The sequence below is a fragment of the Mustela nigripes genome, chromosome X, assembly GCF_022355385.1.
Source record: "Mustela nigripes isolate SB6536 chromosome X, MUSNIG.SB6536, whole genome shotgun sequence".
Taxonomy (NCBI): Eukaryota; Metazoa; Chordata; class Mammalia; order Carnivora; family Mustelidae; genus Mustela; species Mustela nigripes.
Window position 1 is genome coordinate 86109583 of NC_081575.1, and position 20114 is coordinate 86129696.

At 40.6% G+C, this 20114-nt stretch overlaps 1 protein-coding gene across 1 annotated transcript in view; it reads right to left on the reverse strand.

Moving 5' to 3' along the window:
* Positions 1-20114, reverse strand: part of LOC132006741 (amine oxidase [flavin-containing] A-like) — a 69206-nt gene that overhangs the window by 24756 nt on the left and 24336 nt on the right. The window contains 1 exon segment of the mRNA XM_059384725.1: positions 13656-13793. Within this exon segment, the coding sequence (XP_059240708.1) occupies positions 13656-13793 (138 nt within the window).

Consider the following 20114-nt stretch of genomic DNA (forward strand, 5'->3'; position numbering starts at 1 on the left):
CTGCCTTCGGCTCAGGTCATGATCCCAGCATTCTGGGATTGAGCCCCGCTCCGGGCTCTCTGCTCTGCAGGGAGCCTGCTTCCTCCTCTCTCTCTCTGCCTGCCTCTCTGCCTGCTTGTGATCTCTGTCAAATAAATAAATAAAATCTTAAAAAAAAAAAAAGAGGTGGCAGGAGAAGTAAAGAATCCAAGGAGAGAGGAGAGTCCAGTCTGGCAATCTTTTTAGAAACGGGAGCCACAGAAACACTAAAAGAAGACCATAAAGGCCGGCCGCCAGCCAACTACAACATTAATTTCTACCCTACTGACAGAGGCACCAAGTTGAAAAAGGGATTTGACTAATTAGTTTCACTCTTCATGACTGGCTTCTCTGCTCTTATTCCATAGAAAACCTAACAGTGGGACATCTGGGTGGTACAGTCGGTTAAATGTCTGTCGCTTGGTTTCAGCTCAAGTTGTGATCTCAGGATTGTGAGATCAAATCAAATCGAGCTCTGCACTTGGCATGGGGTCTGCTTGAGATTCTCTCTCCCTCTGCCCCTCCTGCTCATGCTCTCTCTCTCTAAAATGAATAAATAAATCTTTAAAAAAAAAAAAAGAAAAGAAAACCTGTTTGCTAAAGAAACGCATATATGTGGGAATAGACTCCTACACGTTACCTCTTCCTTTCTCTGAAACCCCTGAAAGGCTTATTTCCTCCACGGCCTGCTTCTAAACTAGACAACTCAAGACAACTTTTTGCTCCTTGGAGCAAAAGCAGTGCAGTGGTAGGACCTGGAGCTGTCTCTTGATGGAGTAAGAACAGCTTGACAACTGGACCTTCTCAAGCTCATAAATGTGACTATACCGTTTTCTCCCAAAGGCACCGGTACTTTCTCAGTATTTCCAAATACTTCTAAATATTTCTAAGTGGTTACTGCTCTTGGAAAATAAAAGGAAAAAAAATCTTGAGTAAAGGTCAAGTTCATTTTGTACCTATACTCTGGAGCCTTCCAACACTTCCAAAGTGGTCTTTAATCTCCAAAGCACAGTGTCTCCTAGTTGAGGTCAAGCAGAACACAATGTCCCTGGAACTGTGCCCCAAATACTTAAATCCCTTTGAGAAACCACATCCTCAATGTACCGATGTTCCTAATAAGAAGAGACTATTGCTAGGAGATGGCAATTTACGACTCCCACATCATTCTTTATTGTTGGTCTTACAAAATAAACCAAGTTTAGAGCAAGCGAGTAACATTTAGTGAATGGCGTGTTGGAGAGTTTCGGCTCTTTGTACATTTAGGTTTTAGTTAAACAAAAGGAAGTGGGTGTTATTAAAGAACATCACAGGCCCCTGAGGAAGGCTTCCAAGCAGTTTTTTTAATTATCTTGAAAATAAACAGTTATGTGCTAGACTGTTTGAAGAACAAGTCTGCCCAATTCCAATGAATTCCTTGGCATTCTCCTTGTCCCACTGTTTTGACAAGCCTATAAAAGACATTTTTGGATGGTTTCTTTTCTATAGTATTTAATAATGCTTTAACTAAAGAAATCATCTAAAAAGGCATTAAATAGGATGGCAGTACTGTGTTGTACTCATAGTTAAAAAAAAAATCGTTTTCTTCCTCTTTCCAAATGCAGGTTAGCCAAGCTCTCTTCAAACCTACATCATTCTACTCGGCCAAAAACAAGCCATCCTAATATGGAAACATCTATTCCATGGTACGGCGTTGCTTGTTTCAAGTCTCCAACTAGTGTCCATCCTTCTTTGTAAAACCCTCCCATCCTCCATCCACTGCCTCCCGACGGTCTGATCCTCAGTCTTTTCCGCCCCCCATTTCCCCGCAGAACTCAGCCAATGTCTGGGTTTGTCCTTCGATTTGCGCAGTGTTACAGTGTACATCTTTCGAGCCTCTGTTCCCTCGATGTTGGAGAGAACTTCCAAACCATAACGTATAACTTCTCACACAACTTTCAAGGGCTGGCAGCACATTCCTGGGTGTTTGCTCATAACCTGATACTTCATCTTATTCTCAGTCTCTCTCTCTCTCAGGACTTGGAACCGCTACGAGGCCGTGTGGCAGCCCATGAGTTGTGCGGTCCCGTCTTGGGGAATAAGACAACTGAAAAGCTCAGGTACAAATGATGCCACAGAATTAAGAAGGAAAGGTTTCAAATGAAGCTATGCTGCCTTTCCCAAGGGACTCCAGTTCTATACAGTAATTACAAACAAAGCAATTAAGGGATGCCTGGGTGGCTCAGCCAGCTAAGTATCTGCCTTCGGCTCAGGTCATGATCCCACAGTCCTGGATCGAGCCCCGCATCCTGCTCCCGCTCAGTGGTGGAGTCTGCTTTTCCCTCTGCCTGCCGCTTCCCCTGTTTGTGTGAGCACTTGTTCTAACTCTTACTCTCTCACGAATAAATAAAATCTACACAAATGATGCCAAAAAAAACAGAACAATTAAGATAGCAACAATATGACCTCTTCTGGAGGCTCTTGGGTAAGTAAAGATAATTGACAGAGCCTTTTCCTCTTTCACGAATGCCATTAACTCTGGAGAAACAGGCAGTTAGGAAAAAAGATGAACATGTTATACCATGAGGATGAGTGGCTGCTTTTCCAGAACAGCTTTATTAAGACATAGTTCACATACTTGAGGGGCGCCTGGGTGGCTTGGGTCATGATCCCAGGGTCCTGGGACTAAGCCCTGCATCAGGCTTTCTGCTCAGTGGGGAGTCTGCTTCTCCCTCCCCCTCTGCCTGCCCCCCCCCAAGCTCGTGCTCACTCTTGCTCCAATAAATAAAATCTTTAAAAAAAATTCACATCCTCCATAATCCACCCATTTAAAGTATATAATTCAATGGGGTTTTGGTATATTAGCAGAGCTGGGCATCCATTATGGCATCTAACTTTAGAACATTTTTGTCACCAGAAGAAGGAATCCTTAGTCATTAATAATCACTCTCCACCCTCCCCCCATCCCATTTTGCTCTCTTCCAAAGCAGCTGCACTATCATGCAAAGCAGCTGCACCATTTTACTTTCCCACCAGTGACGTATGAGGGTTCCAATGGCTCCACTTCTTCACCAACACTTGTTACTGACTGTCTGATTCTAGCTAGCCTGGCGGGGCCAAACCGGTACCTCACTGTAGTTCTGACTTGCATTTCCCTAATTAGGGGTGATGGCCAAAGTCAAATCAGGCTCTGTCGCGATCTCTTTCTCTCTCAAACAAATAAATAAGTACATAAATAAATAGTTTTTTTAGGAAAATTGTTTACTTGCTTTATTCTTATTCCTTACATCTTCCATATCACTATGCCTGGATTTCATGTCTGATTTCTCTTGGTTTTCATTGCTTCAAATTAAAATCCTGTGATCATCATAAGTGAGATGCATCACAGGATAATAAATTTGATGAATTTAGCAAGCTCACTACATCTCTGAAGATATTCAGAGGTTCACATGTATTATTATTATTATTATTATTATTATTTGTATGTATTAGATTTTTGACATATATGTGGGTATGTATATGTGTGTGTACACGTATAATTAATCCCAGCTGGTGCCTTGGCAGAGGCAGGAGAATTCATGACTCCACGCCTTTGGCTTAGTCCCTCCTGTGCCCTGACCCCGGGCCTCAGTCTCCATGTCAGGAAGATGGGACCCACAGTGCCCCTGAGCTGGATCCTCCATTGGGAGTCTATTAGGATGTGCTTTCTGTGTCTGGAGGTTGTCAGCATGAGTAAATACAGCTCTGAGACAAACATGGTCCCAAAAATCCTACCTAGTAGCGGAAGGTGGAAATGACTTCTGTTTCCTCTGGCAGACTAAAGCACTTTGTTGCCCATGGCACCTCACTATTTTTTATACCATTAAACTGATTTATGTAAGAACTTTCCCGACTAGTTTCAACACACCCAAGAAGGGCGATGTCTCACACTTGTTTATATCTCCTACCCTGCCTTGTATATACCAAGGTTCCAAGAAATGCTCGTTAAATGGAGGAATTGAAGGGATAAATAAATACAGGGGCGCCTGGGTGGCTCAGCCGGTTAAGCGTCTGCCTTTGGCTCAGTCATGATCTCAGGGTCCTGGGCTTGTCTCAGGGTCCTGGGATCAAGCCCTGAGTCCGGATCCCTGCTCAGCAGGGGTCAGCTTCTCCCTCTCCTCCTGCCCCTCCCCCTGTTTGTGCTCTCTTTTACTTTTGCTTTCCCTCTCTCAAATGGATAATTAAAATCTTTTAAAAAGTGGGTGGAATACAATTCTTGCATGTTTAGCCCATCTGATCTCACATCTAGCTCTACCAGGCTCCAAAAATAGTCCAGCCTCTTTCTACACAAACAAATCCCTCTTTTCCCACCTCAGACAAGATCTTCTAATGAATGCCAATTTAGCACTGGTTTTTAATGATCAACTCCACAAACACACCTTTTCTAAAAGAGCTGAAGTCAATATTACCAACAGATTTACTAGAACTCCCTATGTGTAAGGTACTGAAGGGAAGAGAAAAAGATGAAAATCTCTAAAACCATTTCCTATGTGAGCCTTTCTCACTCTGATCTTTCTGGATGCTATGTAAAAATGGGTTCCATGGTGATGAATCTGGGAAATTCTGGCTTATAGTTAAACAGGTTTTCTTTTTAATTAAAAAAAAAAATTTCTGCTTATCCTTACAGGACCCCTAATTTGCTAACAAACATCTTGGCACTCAATGATAGGGATGGAACATGGAGCATTCCCACATGTATACGACCAAGAAACTCCCTCTCTAGCAAAGCGTTGCTGGGATTAATGTTGATTAGAAAATATTCCTTTAGACATGCTTTCTTCCTCTTCTGGCTGGCGCTCTCAGGGGTTCGAAGGGACATGGGAGAAGAGGGGCTAGAAAAAGGAGCCCTGCTAACCAGCGGATTTATTTTCCAAATGCTCCTCACGGGGATACAGTCTCCTGTGGACATCTCCTGAACAAGAATGCACATCATCCCACAACACTGAGTCAATAGGAAAAATAAAATGAAATCACTTGTGCGTCTAGCTGAAATTGCAAGAGCTCTGTACAGAGTCTTGAGCCTGGGACTCTCTGCCCCTGGGAAGCAGGCAGGACAAAGAGAAAGTACGTCAGAGCAGGTACAGAGGGTCAAGGGTAAAGCGGAGCTTCTTGCCAGACTGGCTGTTAACCGAGTGCATTCACCTTGTGTATCCCAGTGGATGGGGTTGGATCTGCGTGGAGTTACTTCGGCGATGGCTCCCGTGATCATGATGGTGCAGACGTGGAAGGGAGAGGAGAGTGGGAGCTATCAGATCCTTAGCACCATCTTCCCCACATGTGACCATCAGAGAAGGATTTTTTTTTTTTAAGTCTACCAACTGGGAAGAGCCACAGATACTCAGGACTTCTTTGGCCCATATAATTATGTAGATTAGCGACGGTGCCCACATCTGCACCTTGGAGGCATCTTTTATAACCACTGCTGGGCAGCAAATATGGGCCAGTGGTGATTTCTTCCCATTGGCTCTGAAGCCTGAGGTTTTTTTCAGAGACATTTATCTGCTAGAGATGGCTGTGGAAACTAGGCCACTGGATACTTTGGCAAACACACAAAATTAAATCTCAGCCTGAGGTTCCCAGTGTATCACTTGAGTCTGACAAATTACAGAAACACTGTGAGAATGAAAGGAAACGGACTCGTAGTTCAGGAATTGATCCCTCTGTTTGAAAAACCTGACAGGAGAAAAGTCCTTTAAATGGAAAGGACATTTCCACAGTTTTCGGGATCAAAGTGTTCATTGCATTTAACTACAATTAACATTCACATTTTCTGTCATTCCACCTAGAATTTTCTTCTTTTGGTTGCATGAGACCCCAACACAAAGCAACAACAAAATGAAGTGTTATGAAGACAGTACTGGGCTGTTCAAATAGAAGGTCTCCACGTTAGGATTGTTATTTGTCTCTTCAGTTTCAAGGTCTGTGTTTGCTAAGGTTAGTTATCAACTACACTTTCACATCTGTCTGTCTTTCTCTCTCACTCTCTTCTGTAGGACCTTGAACCAAACACTTGCATTCTTACAACTTTCTCCCATCTTGAAAGTAAGGAAAACTGCTTACTAAAACTCACTTACTAAAATTCTGTGGTCCACCTGGTTTTCAAAGGGTATTTGTTCAAATGAGCTTGACACCGAAGTGAAAAAGCTTAGAGTCCAGGCCTGCAATAGAGGGCTACTATGGCAGCATCGATCCCATTAAATGGCAGGACAGGGCAATGACTGCAAAGACCTTCTGGTTGGGTTAGCATGTGCTCATGGGACATGGGAACTTCCCTTCTTCAGGAAGTGCCCAGAATGCACAGCTATGGGATTTATAAGGACATTCAATGGTGTTTCAGTTTCAGCTGTTAGAAGGCTACTTTACAAAAGTTAGAAATTTCAGGACCAATGATTAACTCTGGGCTACGATAGAAGGGTGCGTGTTCTTGGGTAAAGTAGGGCCTGCAGAGGGGAAAGCAGGGAGGAAGCAAAAATAGGGATGAAGAAAGTAGGGGGAGGAAAAAAGGAGTTTTTGACCTCAAACTAGCAACATTTAACCTGAAAGCTCAAAACCTCTAGCAGTTGGGTTATCATGGAGACGAGAGCAATTTCTGTTAAGAAAGGTCCTTATGTGACGCTTCATTCCACTGACAAGGTTCTTTTTGCCATTAACCACAATGCCAAGGCCCCACTAAAGGAGAAGATTGCAAAGTTCCACAGCCTTAGAGAAATCCTTCGTGTCTGACTGAATCCCCTTTCTGCGCTGCCACTGAAAGCCAGTTCACTGAGTCACAGAGGCCAAGTCTAGACCACTTCTCAGTGAATGCTGAGATAAGGATTGCCGTAATGAACTGGCCTTATTAAAAATGGTAACAAGAAGTATGAAAAGAGTTGAGTAACAAGAAGATGAAAAGAGTTTTGTGAATGGATGATGGGTGCACAATCATGTGAATGCACCTCGTGTCACTAAATTGTACACCTAATGGTTAAGAAGATAAACTTTTGTTATGTGTATCTTACCACAATATTTTTTTGAGAGAGAGGGAGAGCACGCGAGCGCACATCCACGTGGGGTGGGGAGGCACAGAGGGAAAAGGAGAGAGAGAATCTTTAGCAGGCTCTATGCTCCGCGTGGTGCACGAGGCAGGGCTCAATCCCACGACCCCAAGATCATGACCTGAGCCAAAATTAAGAGTCAGACGTTTAACCAAATGAGCTACCAAGGCGCTTCCACAATTTTTTTTAAAAAACAGAAAAAAAAAAAAAGGAAGGGAAAATATTTAACAATTCACTTGACTTTTCTATTTATTGGGCTGTCACTTCAACCAAGTAGAAGTTTTGTGCTCTACAAACTAAATGGGAGATTTCTCCCTGAAAGTTTATAGGAAAAAGGAGGCTTTGAGAGAAAATGGTTAATGCTGACCTAGTTTTCTAAACAGTACAAGGCTTTAAGAGTAATTTCTGTCATTACACTTTCCTGTCAACATAAGAAATAAATGAAAAAAAAAAAAGAGAAAGATGGGGCGCCTGGGTGGCTCAGTGGGTTAAGCCGCTGCCTTCGGCTCAGGTCATGATCTCAGGGTCCTGGGATCGAGTCCCGCATCGGGCTCTCTGCTCAGCAGGGAGCCTGCTTCCCTTCCTCTCTCTCTGCCTGCCTCTCCGTCTACTTGTGATCTCTCTCTGTCAAATAAATAAATAAAATCTTTAAAAAAAAAAAGAAAAAGAAAAAAAGGAGAAAGAAATGAAGTCTTTTTAAAATGGAGGGTGGAAAAGAATGGAAGTTACTAAAAACTATTTTTAACAAGCGACGTCCATGTATCTTTGTACTAAATACTTGATAGATGAACATATTTAGTCTGTCTGCTTTTAAAGACCCAGGTATAACTATAATTTAGAGAAGAAAGCAAATCATCCTTCTTATGTTACTTCATTTCTATGATCAAACAGAATTTCTTATCATGAGCACCTGCCCATTTACCATGTGCCTCTTCTTACCCAATTTTTTATCTCTACCCTAAATAATTACCCTGAAATAATATACATAATAAATAATAAAATAATATACAAATTATTTTAAATCTCTCTTTCTTTTTCTTTAAAGCCTCATTTATTTTTAAAGGGCGGAGAAGGACAGAGGGAGAAGGAAACAGAATATCTTCAAGCAGAGTCCCCACTGAGTACAGAGCCCAAGGTGGGGCTCGATCCCATGACCTATGAGATCATGCCTTGAGCCGAAATCAAGAGTCAGATGCTCAACCAACTAGGCCACCCAGTCTTTTTTATTCTTTTTAATCTTTTTTTTCTCTTTAAGCCAGGGAGGATACAATGGCATAAAATAAGGTACTCTTATCTAGATAATACTTTGACTAATGAGTTCATATAAATCACTTAACAAAATAAATATATACCCAACAATTTCAAAGCATGTCCTAGACCTCTAGACTTAGTAGTCTAACAGTGTAATAGTGTAATAGAAACCATCTGTAGTCTTCAGCCTGCTGAGCCTAACTGGGGTTCTCTGGGGGTTCCTTGGGAGTCAGGTGCTTACTGAAGGCCCAAGAGGCTCCAGATTTATGGCTCAGGATGCAAGAGAAGCAGCCACCCTGGTAAATGGAACCACATATGGCTCCCAGTGCCTGTGTCCACAGGAGGCCAGGTCCACAGGAGCCCCTACTGCCCGAGTAGCATGTCAGGAGTTCAGAACCCTTTGGGGTAAGGTGATTTTTGTCATACCTCACAGCTGTCTCTTACAGAGATTTATAAGTTGACCTTCTGCCTGTTGAATAAGGAACAATGTGACATAACCCACAGAACCCTGGGCTCAAGACATGGAAAGCCCGACTGTGGTGCCTAAGCTTTCTGAGCCTCAGTTTTCTCATCTGCAAGATGGAGGGGATTCTTATTACCTCATAGGATCACTAGGCAACTCACATGAGGCAACACATTACAGATAGAAGGCAACACCTGTGCATGGAGTGAGGAGGGATGGATATAAGTGTTTAAAAGAAAGGAGACAAAGACAACAAGCAATACCCCTACAAGAGCCTTTGGTTCCTTGCCTTTCCTACTGAGCAGACTTGAAAGTGAAAGCATAACTTTATTTGAACATAAAAGATATACCTTCTGTGAGCTGATACGGAAAGGTGTTGAAAGCAGTTTAAAAATATATGTCCCTAATCCTAGAGAAACACTCTATTATAAAGCAAGGGGTCAAAGATACAGGTATTTCTGGCAAGCATTTAGACAAACTAAGAAAAAATAAATCCCCTGCTTTCAACACGGCCTTGTGGTTACAACAGAGTTCACCTCTTTGCAACAACAAAATAATTTTTACTTAGTATTCCAGAGCACACACATTCTGAAAAGCCTTTGATTTCAGTCATTGGCATAGAAACCTCAAGTAAACAGCTGTGGGAAGAACAGAACCCATACTAGAAAACTTGCTTGGTGAGCTGTTACTATCAGGAAAGCCTACATTGCTTTAAATAAATTTTTATCACACTATTCTCTAAAAAGAAATGTGTGGTATATATTTAGAGTTTCCATTTTTATTTAGAGAGAAAGTGGGAATGCATAAATGTGTCAAGTTCTCCTTCAGAGCGGCGCCTGCCAAATGCCTTGCTTCATCTTTTGAGGCAGTGTTCTCCCTCTCTACAGCGTACCTGCACTGTGAATATCTGGAAGAACCCAATAAAAGAAAAGAAAAGAAAAGAAAAGAAGAGAAAAGAAAAGAAAAACAGGAGCGCCTGAGTGGCTCAAAGTGTCTGCCTTTGGCTGAGGTCATGATATCTGGGTCCTGGGATCAAGCCCCACATCAGGCTCCCTGCTCAGCCAGGAGCCTGCTTCTCCCTCTCCTTCTGCCTACTTGTGCACACACACACACACACACACACACACTCTCTCTCTCTCTCTCTCTAATAAATTAATTAAAAGAAGAAAAAAGAAAAAAGAAATCAAGCATTTCTTCCTCCTTCTCTAAGACTCAGCACTGCAAAATTTAACAAAAAGTCTCCACAACTTCATGAACTTTACTCATAAAATAATCATAATGATGGTACACCTAACTTACTAATGCAAGTAACTGATCAATCAATCCAAGAAGCACTCAAGTCCATCTACTTGTCTTACACCATCCAGAGGAAAAGAAGTGATAAAGAGAGTGTTTTAGACACACCTAGCTGATGCCACTTCAAATCCACCTTTTAGGGTAAAGACAACATGGTTGATTTAATTTCACAAATGAGATACAATCACCTAAACAGATCTGTATCAAATTCACCACATTCATAAAATCTGTTAAAAAACCTATTCTATAAGAATCACAATCCACTAGGCAGCCTGGCCGGCTCAGTGGGTACAGCATGGGATGATTAATCTTGTGGTTGTGAGTTCAAGCCCCAGGTCGGGTGTAGAGATTATTTTAAAAATAAATAAATAAATAAACTGAAGAGAAAAGAATCAGGATATACTAAACCAGAATTAGGATAGGTATTCTATTCACAAGATCCATGAAGTATACAGGCAGAAATGTTAGCTAAAGGTAAGCTCCATGCAAGCAGGAACTTTGATCATGTTTCTACCATTTCCAGCCTAGAACAGTATCTTGTACAGAGAAGACTCTACAGTAACTATTTATTGAACTAATGGATAAATTTGCCAATAATGACATGAACTCTCTGCGATTAGACGGAGTCTCCCTGGGAAGGGAAAGAATGTTCAGCTCAGAGGCGCAGGCTTGGAACTCCACACTGTTGTGTCAAAATTTGCACTGTCAACGCGATCTACCAAAGGTTATGAAAAATTCTTTGATGAATAATAAAAATCATCCTAGAACACGTCGAAACTTGATGCACTACAATCTACTGCCAGAAGAAATAACTGAGCTATTCCTTACAGCTGCATGCTGGGAAAATTTAACAGCTAACGCAACCTGGACCATAACTAATACGGCTTAGTTTTAACTAGACAATGTCAATCTTCTGATGGTTCACCTACTACCATTTTGGTGGTATTTACTGAAAAGCAAGCACTGTGGGAGATTATAAAAGCTCGGGTTGTCACAAAAGCCAATGCAGAGAGTGCCATGAAGATAATTTGCATTATTAACCCTATGCACTATGGTGATGGGATAAGATCCATTTCTTCCCCCTCAGAAGTGGACTGAACAGTGAGGGTTGATATATTTTTAAATAAGTGGAATTATTTTTTGCCGTATGTTTTATTAATAATCTTACATGGAATAATAAGACTCCCCTAATCTGGCCTCCTCACTTTACAACTTTCTGGTCATTATAAAAACATCAACCCCACTGAATATTTCTCATTGCAGAAATGATACGATTTACCAGAACCCTAGCAGAAAGGCATTCATTCAGGTAAAATAACTTAACCTCTAAATGACCCACTATAGTTTTACCTTAACATTGCTGTCTAACTTGGGGGAAAACACATGTTCTTTGGCAGTTTAAGGTATGTGAGGGGATGGTCTGTTTAATCGAACTTCTAGAATCCATCTTTACTTTAGATGAGAATAGGTCTTCGATGAAAAGAATGGTGTTTAGTTTCATCCCTTAAATAGGTGCATATTTGTTAAGTCAGTCCTAAAATTGATGAACAGTAGGAGCTCAGGGGATAGGCAGACCATTAATAGTTCCATAGCCTTCACTATAAGTCAAGCAGAGAAAGACAACTATCATATGATTTCCCTGATATGAGGAAGTGGTGATGCAACATGGGGGCTTAAGTGGGTAGGAGAAGAATCAATGAAACAAGATGGGATTGGGAGGGAGACAAACCCCAAGTGACTCTTAATCTCACAAAACAAACTGAGGGTTGCTGGGGGGAGGGGGTTTGGGAGAAGGGGGTGGGATTATGGACATTGGGGAGGGTATGTGCTTTGGTGAGTGCTGTGAAGTGTGTAAACCTGGTGATTCACAGACCTGTACCCCTGGGGATAAAAATATATGTTTATAAAAAATAAAAAATTAAAAAAAAAATAGTTCCATAGCCTTGTCAAGTTGCTTTCCTTTGCGGAACCTCAGCTTTCTCCCCTGTAAAATGGGGACAATTGTACCTGCCTAACAGAGTGGATGTAAGGAGTTTGTGCATAAAAAGAGCACTTTGTTATTTACTGTGAGCCTCCAGGGAAAATAAAAATCTCTCAGCTCCAGAATGTTCAACAGGAAGAAGTTAGAAGCCCAAGTCTGCTCAGGTTCCAGGACAATCACCAGACTCATTTGCCTCCCAGTTGGACTGGGGAGTGAGTGAATGGACGTGACTGTTGGTGTAATTAGTAGTTGAGTGCGAATACGTTAGGTAGGCTAACACACGCAAATGTGCTCAGCAAATGTTAGTTGCTACCATTCTCAGTGTTGTTATTGCCTAGTCCAGGGAAACACCATCCCAGGCAGAAAAGAGAAAGTGGGGAAGCAAAGGGGTGTTTTCCCTTTGTGATCATGAAGCCTCTGGAAACCTGCATTCATCAACACTTTGCGTCATTTTTTATACTTTTATACTTTCTTCATTCCTCCCTAGATTTCTGAACTCCATTTTGCCAGACTCTTCCCCCAAGCATCCCGAACCATCCCAAAGCAGCTATCAGAATTTCCCCAGATTTCCCTGATTGTGCATCAGTGTGCATACCCTCACAAATTCCCTCGACCCCAAGCTTCAGAAGTCCCCGCAGGTGTGGAGCCTGACTGCCTGGGGAGCGGGGGGAGCTGTTGAGAAGTGACTCTACCACTAATTATGTACTATACAGTGGCTAACTTAATACAAAATAAAAGGAGTCTCTCCCTCTCCCTCTTCCCACTCCCCGCTGTGCTCTCTCACTTTCTGCAATAAACACATAAATGTATATATAAAACAATAAAGAATGAGTAAACTGCCATGGCAGATCAGAGAACTTGTGACCTCTCAAGGCACATCTCCAGACTCCAGCTGCTCCATGCTGGGCTTCAGTAAGAAAGAATAACACTGGCAACAGCTGCCGTTTCCTGTGTGGATGTCAGCAGAGTTTAAATAATCTCATTTCAACAGTACGAAACTGCACAACCCAGCTAGACTTCCCAAGAGTCAAGGTGTGACACAGAGGAAATTATCCAATTGTGCAAAGAAATGTCAGGTAAGAATGAGAATGAATAACCTGTTCGGTCTTAAGAAATGGCCTCAGACTACTGTGTTCCTTGGGGCCTTAGAATTGCCTCATAGGTGCCTGGGGGGCTGCCCAGGGCACTGTGTGTGTGTGTGTGTGTGTGTGTGTGTGCGCGCGCACACGCACGTGTTTCCACCACAGATGACTCCTGCTCCCCTCATCTCCCCATCCCCCACTCTCCATAAAGGGTAAAGAGGAAAAAAAAGCTGAGAGCCTCTTACCCCTACTCCAGTTGGACTGGGGTGAGGGTGGACAATTCAAGGGCTACAGTGGGTGAAGTGGAGGAGAGCCAAGCTGATGCCGGCAGTGTTTCCCAGAGTCCACAAGGATTTTTTAAAAAGAAAAAAGAAAAGAAAACACAGAATACTACTGTAGAGCTGACAGCCTACTGGTAGAATGGCTTTGAGAAAAAAACAACTAAAAACAAAAACAAATACTTTCCCAAATACAGTGCTCTCCTACTGGTCAGTTGAGTAAAATGTCAGACTTACCTTGACATATTGTACAAGACGTTCATTTACGTTCACTTTGTAAGTTTCTAGACCCAGCTCCTTGGATAAACGTAAGATTCTGTTCTGGGTTGGTCCCACATAAGCCCCACCAACATCTACGTAATTGACATGTTCATTCTGTAGAAAGAAAAAGCGGCCAGAAGATTTCAGTTAAAACTCGGGGGGAAAAAAAACCTTCAATGTCTTATTTAAAGACAAAAACAATTATTATTTACAACTCACATATGCCTTGCTTTGCTCTTAGAGAGTGCAACTGAAAACGGCAACCCTTTCTCCTCTGCCCAAGGACCAGGAACAACCCGGTATGACACTCATCACAAAGCAATCCCATTTGTATAGTTACTGGGGAGGCCGATCCGACAATGACAATCCGACAAATAAAAAATGCTGTAGTACATTCTGCCGATCTAGATCCTTTTCAAAGCATTTAGGTTTTTCTGTATGTTTTCTTTGGGGCTGTTGCTGTAGGCCTAATTCTCTGATTTCCAACAGAAGTTTTAAATCAGCCCACACTGATGGGCTCTTGATCTTATTTTAAAATATTAGCAGGGGGGCGCCTGGGTGGCTCAGTGGGTTAAGCCGCTGCCTTCGGCTCAGGTCATGATCTCAGGGTCCTGGGATCGAGTCCCGCATCGGGCTCTCTGCTCAGCAGGGAGCCTGCTTCCGTATCTCTCTCTCTCTGCCTGCCTCTCCGACTACTTGTGATTTCTCTCTGTCAAATAAATAAATAAAATCTTTAAAAAAAAAAAAATATTAGCAGGGGGCAGGGGGCACCTGGGTGGCTCAGTCAGTTAAGTGTCTGCCTTCAGCTCAGGTCATGATCCCAGGGTTCTAGGATCGAGCCCCGCATCAGGGAGTCTTCCTTTGCCTTTCCCCTGCACCCCGTTCATGCACTCTCTCTCTCTCTGTCAAATAAATAAATCTTTAAAAACATAAAAAATAAAATAAAACACTAGCTGGGAAGAATATATCACAGGAAAAGGTACACAAAGCTATAAAAAGATTCATATTAGACCTAACAAATCATTTTATAAATATACAAACCTTCCTTCATAAACCGAAATTTACTTTCCCCTCTTTTGTGCAGTTCTACATTTTCTCCAGCTTTTTTATGAACACATTTCCCGGTAATTTAATCAATAGACTGAATATTGGTGACTTACATCTCCTCCGTGTTTTTGTAGTAACTTCTTTTGGGTCTGCTTCTATTTTGTTGTCTATATCCGTTCTCATCCATGTTGCCTTTCCTCCTTGTTTGCCTGATTAATCTCTACTGAGTGCCACTCATTGAATTTGAAAAAATACAAACTAACTCGAATCCTAGGAGGATATCTTTCTCAGAGAGGATCTCTGTCTGCTTCTGCCCAACACCTAGGGGCCCTTATAATATGAGATAACTTTATTGCATTTCCTGGGCCTGATACGATTTGAAGCCAGGCTGAAATGCACACACACTCCAGTCTTCTTACAGCTCATCCCAAGGACACAGGCCAACCCAAGGCGTGAGAGCTGTACCAATGCCTCCCTCCATTTGCACACAGTCTGGTGGGCTCTGGACTTGACCCTCAGTTGCTCTAGCTTTGGATGATTTTTGCAAGTCCTTCTCAGCCTCTCACTTGCTTCTTCAGTGGTCAGTAAACTCCCCCTCCCCCTCCCCACCTTCCAGGGGAAAAGTAGGCCAAACCTTCCTGATTACAGTGCAGTGATTCTTCACTACATTCTTAGCTCTCTGATGCTTTGAAGATTCGTGTGTATAAAACGCAATTTGTTCAATCTCTTTGCATTTAGTAGGAGGGTTGGGGTGATTCGCCTAAGTGTTATTTCCAGAAAAGTGATTGTCTAGTATCATTCAACTTGTCTTCCTGGCAAAACACAACCTGATATTATCTTTCTATCGCAGGATATGCTTTGCTAACATTTTGTTTAGGATTTCTGTAGCCAAGTTCATGAGTGAAATTGAGATTCTTGTACAACCCTAGTCTCCCCTTTGTGTTAGAGTATTGCTAATCTCACAAATTAGTAATCATACTTTCTTCTAGTCTTTGGAACTGTTTGTATATACATAGAATTATTTATTCTTTAAACATTGGGTGGAATATAATTCTAGAGCTATCTAGGCTTGCTGTTTCCATTGTTGAAAAATCTTAAACTATGAGATGCGATTTACTTTGAGGCTAAACCACGACCCATATTTTCTATTTCTTTTTAAATCAGTTAATTTTGGTAAACATATTTTTCCTTATACATTTTGTGTATGTTTCAAAACTATTGGTTTAAAGTTAATAACATCCTTTTTTCATTTATTCTTTACTGAATCACTGGTTATATCTACATTTTCATCTCTTTTATTGTTTATTTGAGATGTCCCTTTTTTTTTTCTTGAAAAATCTTACCAAACACTTCTCGATTTTTAGTTTCTTCAAAGAATCAACCTTTGTCTCATTGATCCTCTTCATTGAATATTTATTTTCTATAACATGGATTTATGCTATTTCCCCCTTTTAGATTATATTCTTAATTTTCTAACTCCTCACGTGCTTTTTTAATTCATACTGAGCCTTTTTTTCTTTCCCAGTAGAAGAATTTAGGCTATAAATCATCCTCTAAATATTGCCCTAACTACATACACAGCTTTATTTTAAATATTTCAATGTGCAGTCTTAAGTATTTTCATGTTTCCATTATAATTTCTCTTTAGACTTGTGTTTCTAAAAACTTTGCTGGATTTTAACTTCTACAGCTGGGATTTTTTTTTTTTTAAGTTATCTTTTTGTCATAAGTGCACTGTGGTCAAAAAATGTGGTTTCTATGACAATTATTGAGACTCATGTTATGACCTAGCACATGACCAATTTTCAAAGATTTTCATATTTGCTTGAAAAAAATATAGTCCATAAAATGATATGCATGACTTATACAAGTCCATCAGAATGAGCTTAATTGTGCTCAGACTTCTTCTGTTTGGAAATTATGTAAAAAATCCCCTACTCCATTGGGCATTTATCTTTGATTCCTGTTAATTTTTGCTTTATATTTCGAGGCCACATTATTCACTGTTTAAAAGTTCAGAACTGTTTGATTTTCTGTCTTTTTTCATTATGTACTGATACTTATTTCAATGACTTTTTTTTTCAATGACTTTTTTGTTCAAAGTTTACTTCGTCTGATATTAATATAGCTATAACAGCTTAGATTAGTATTTGTCTCTCTCTTTTTCTATCTTTCAGTTAGAGTTTGTAGTCTGACGATTGTTTTCCTTTGACAAACTTAGAATTTACATATATTATTCCTTTTTAAGTGCTTTAACTTACTTCTTATTTTATTATGCCTATTCAAATAGTTTTTCCCCAGATTTCTTTTCTTCTTTTGGAATGAGGGGTTTCTTCTTTTTTCTTTTTAAATTTTTTTCTTGTACTTGTTTGGAAGTTAGGCCTATTTCAGACTTTTTCCTAGCAATATTAACACGCACACTTAATATAGTCTAAAGTTTATCAGTGGATTATCTTCCTACTGAAAACTACGAAAACCTTCATGCTTCAACTGTGATCACCCTTTTTCCAACCCATAAGCTATAAAAGTACTTTAGTTCAGATTTGTCTCGAAACAAATCTGACACTACTTTGTTTTATTGTTTTGATGTTGCCGAATTATATTTAAATATTTACCAATATCTTTGCTCACTGTCCCCTCTTGAATCTCAGACCTTTTATTTGTAATCTTTTTCCTTCTGCTTGAAATACATTTTTCTTTATCATCTCTTCCAGTTTGGGTCCTAAAGCCTTTGTTTTTGTCAGTCTGGCAAAAAGATTTTTTCAAGCAGGTAATGAATTCAGTTTAGTTCCTCTTTCTCACTGTCTCAGAACATTAAAGATATCTTCTGGAAGGGTGCCTGGGTGGCTCAGTGGGTTAAAGCCTCTGTATTCAGGGCATGATCTCAGGGTCCAGGGATCAAGCCATGCATCAGGCTCTCCACTCAGCAGGGAGTCTGCTTCCCTGCCTCCCTCTCTGCCTACTTGTGATCTCTGTCTGTCAAATAAATAAATAAAATCTTAAAAAAAAAAAAGATATCATCTGGCATCTGTTTTTGTTGTCCAAGGGTCACTCATAAATTTAATTGTTGATTTTTTAAGAGTATGTATGATTTGCCTTTTTTGCTCTTTAAAAAATAATTGCTTATGAGATCTCTTTTATTTGGTATACTGCAGCTTCTCTGTCCCTGGGTGAGAATTTCTTTTCCTTTATCATGCATTGGACCTGACAGGTTTTGTCTTGTGTTCCAACAATGCTGGGAATATCAGCTAGTATTTTTTTATACCATCATAACTCTATCTTTCACGTTTTAGCTGCTTGCCACCCTTGAAAACATATTTTCTAATCTTTGCTTCAGAATTTCATGCTAGGCAGTTTTTCTAGATCTAGCAGTTCATTCACTTTCTTTAGCTGTGTCTAATATACTGTTAAATCTGCCTGCTAAATTTTTCATTTTAATTAGTATATTTTCATTTCCAGAATTTTTTAAAAATTTACCAGATCATTTTTTAGTTTCTTTACCTGATCCTAGTTTTAAAACCACTTCTTTTCTTTAAAACATGCTGAACAGAAAAACCAAAGATTAAAAAATAAATTAATTTAAAAATTTAAAAATAAAACAAAAATATGCTTAACTATAATTTTTTACTCTTTGCATTATATGACTGTTACAAAATCTTTCTGGATCTTTTTTTTTCATGCTTGTCCTTTTTTGGTGCCTCTTTTCCTAGTGTGCTTTTTCATTTTTAACTATGAGTTACTTATTTTCTTTGGAACATTTCCTCTGTAAATGATTTGAGGCCTGGATGGAAAGGATTTGAGTCTATTTTTGCTTTGGGGATTCATTTGTTTATTCAACAAATAGACTGTGCTTTCCTACAAGATGCCAGGTACTCTTCAAGGAGCTTCTGTTACATCAGTACACAAAACAAAGATCCCTGCTCTAAAGGAACCTACATTCAATGGGAAGAGACCCATTGGGAATAAACCCCAAACATAATAACTAAGTATCTCAGAAGTTGATAAGAACAATGAAAAACAAAAAAATTACAGTAGGACAAGGGGTCTAAAACAGCAGAGGAGAAAAGGAAAGATTGCAATTCAACATACAATGGATATGTCAGCCTCCTTGAAGAGGTAATATTTGCATAAAGACTTGAAGGAAATGAAGAGATTGTCCACATGCCAGGAGAAAAGCATTCCTGGCAGAAATTAACAAGACGGGAAAAACAAGTGTTGGTGAGGATGTGGAGAAAGGGTAGCCCTTTTACACTGTCGGTGGGAATGCAAGATGTTGCAGCCACTCTGAGAAACAGTACAGAGGTTCAATAGAGCAACCCTATGACCCCACAATTGCACTACCAGGTATTTACCCCAAATATATAGATGTAGTGAAAAGAAGGGGCACATGCACCCCAATGCTCACAGCAGCAAAGTCCACAATAGCCAAACTGTGGAAGGAGCCAAGATGTCCTTCAACCGATGGATGGATAAAGAAGATGTGGTCCACATATACAATGGAATATTACTCAGCCATCAGAAAGGATGAATACCCAACTTTTGCACTGACATGAATGGAACTGGAGGGGATTATGCTAAGTGAAATAAGTAAAGCAGAGAAAGACAATTATCATATGGTTTCACTCAAATGTAGAACATAAGGAATAGCATGGAGGACCACAGGGAAGGGAGGGAAAACTGAAGGGGGAGAAATCAGAGAGGGAGATGAACCATGACAAACTAAGGACTCTGGGAAACAAACTGAGGGTTTCAGAAAGGAAGGGGGTGGAGGGATGGGGTAACCAGGTGATAGGTATTAAGGAAGGCACATGTTGGGATAAGCACTGGGTGTTATATGTAACTAATGAATTGCTGAACACTACAACAAAAAGTTATGATGTACTATATGCTAACTGAACATAATAATCAAATAAAACCTACAGACCAATCAAATAACATGCAAATGCTTATTAAATGTCTACTCTAAAACAAACAAAGAAAATACAGCCAGTGCAAACTCTTAAGGCAGAGGGAGTCTACTGTGTTCAAGAAATAGGAGACCAGTATGGCTAAAACAGAGTGAGCAAGGAAAAGAGAACTGAAGGGGCACCTGGGTGGCTCATTTGGTTAAGTGTCTGACTCTTGATTTCCGCTCAGGTCATGATGTCAGGGTTGTGAGACCAAACCCCACACTGGGCTCTGTACTGATGTGGAGCCTTCTTGGGATTCTCTTTCCCTCTCTCTCCCTTTGTCCCTTCTTCCCTTAAAAAAAAAAGGAAAAGAGAACTGGAGATGAGGTTAGACAGGTTATTGGGGGCAGGTCACAGAAAGCTTTACAGGGCATTGTAAGGACATCAGCTTTGCCTCTGAGAAGGAAAGCCTCTGGAAGCTTTTGAGCAGAGACGTGCC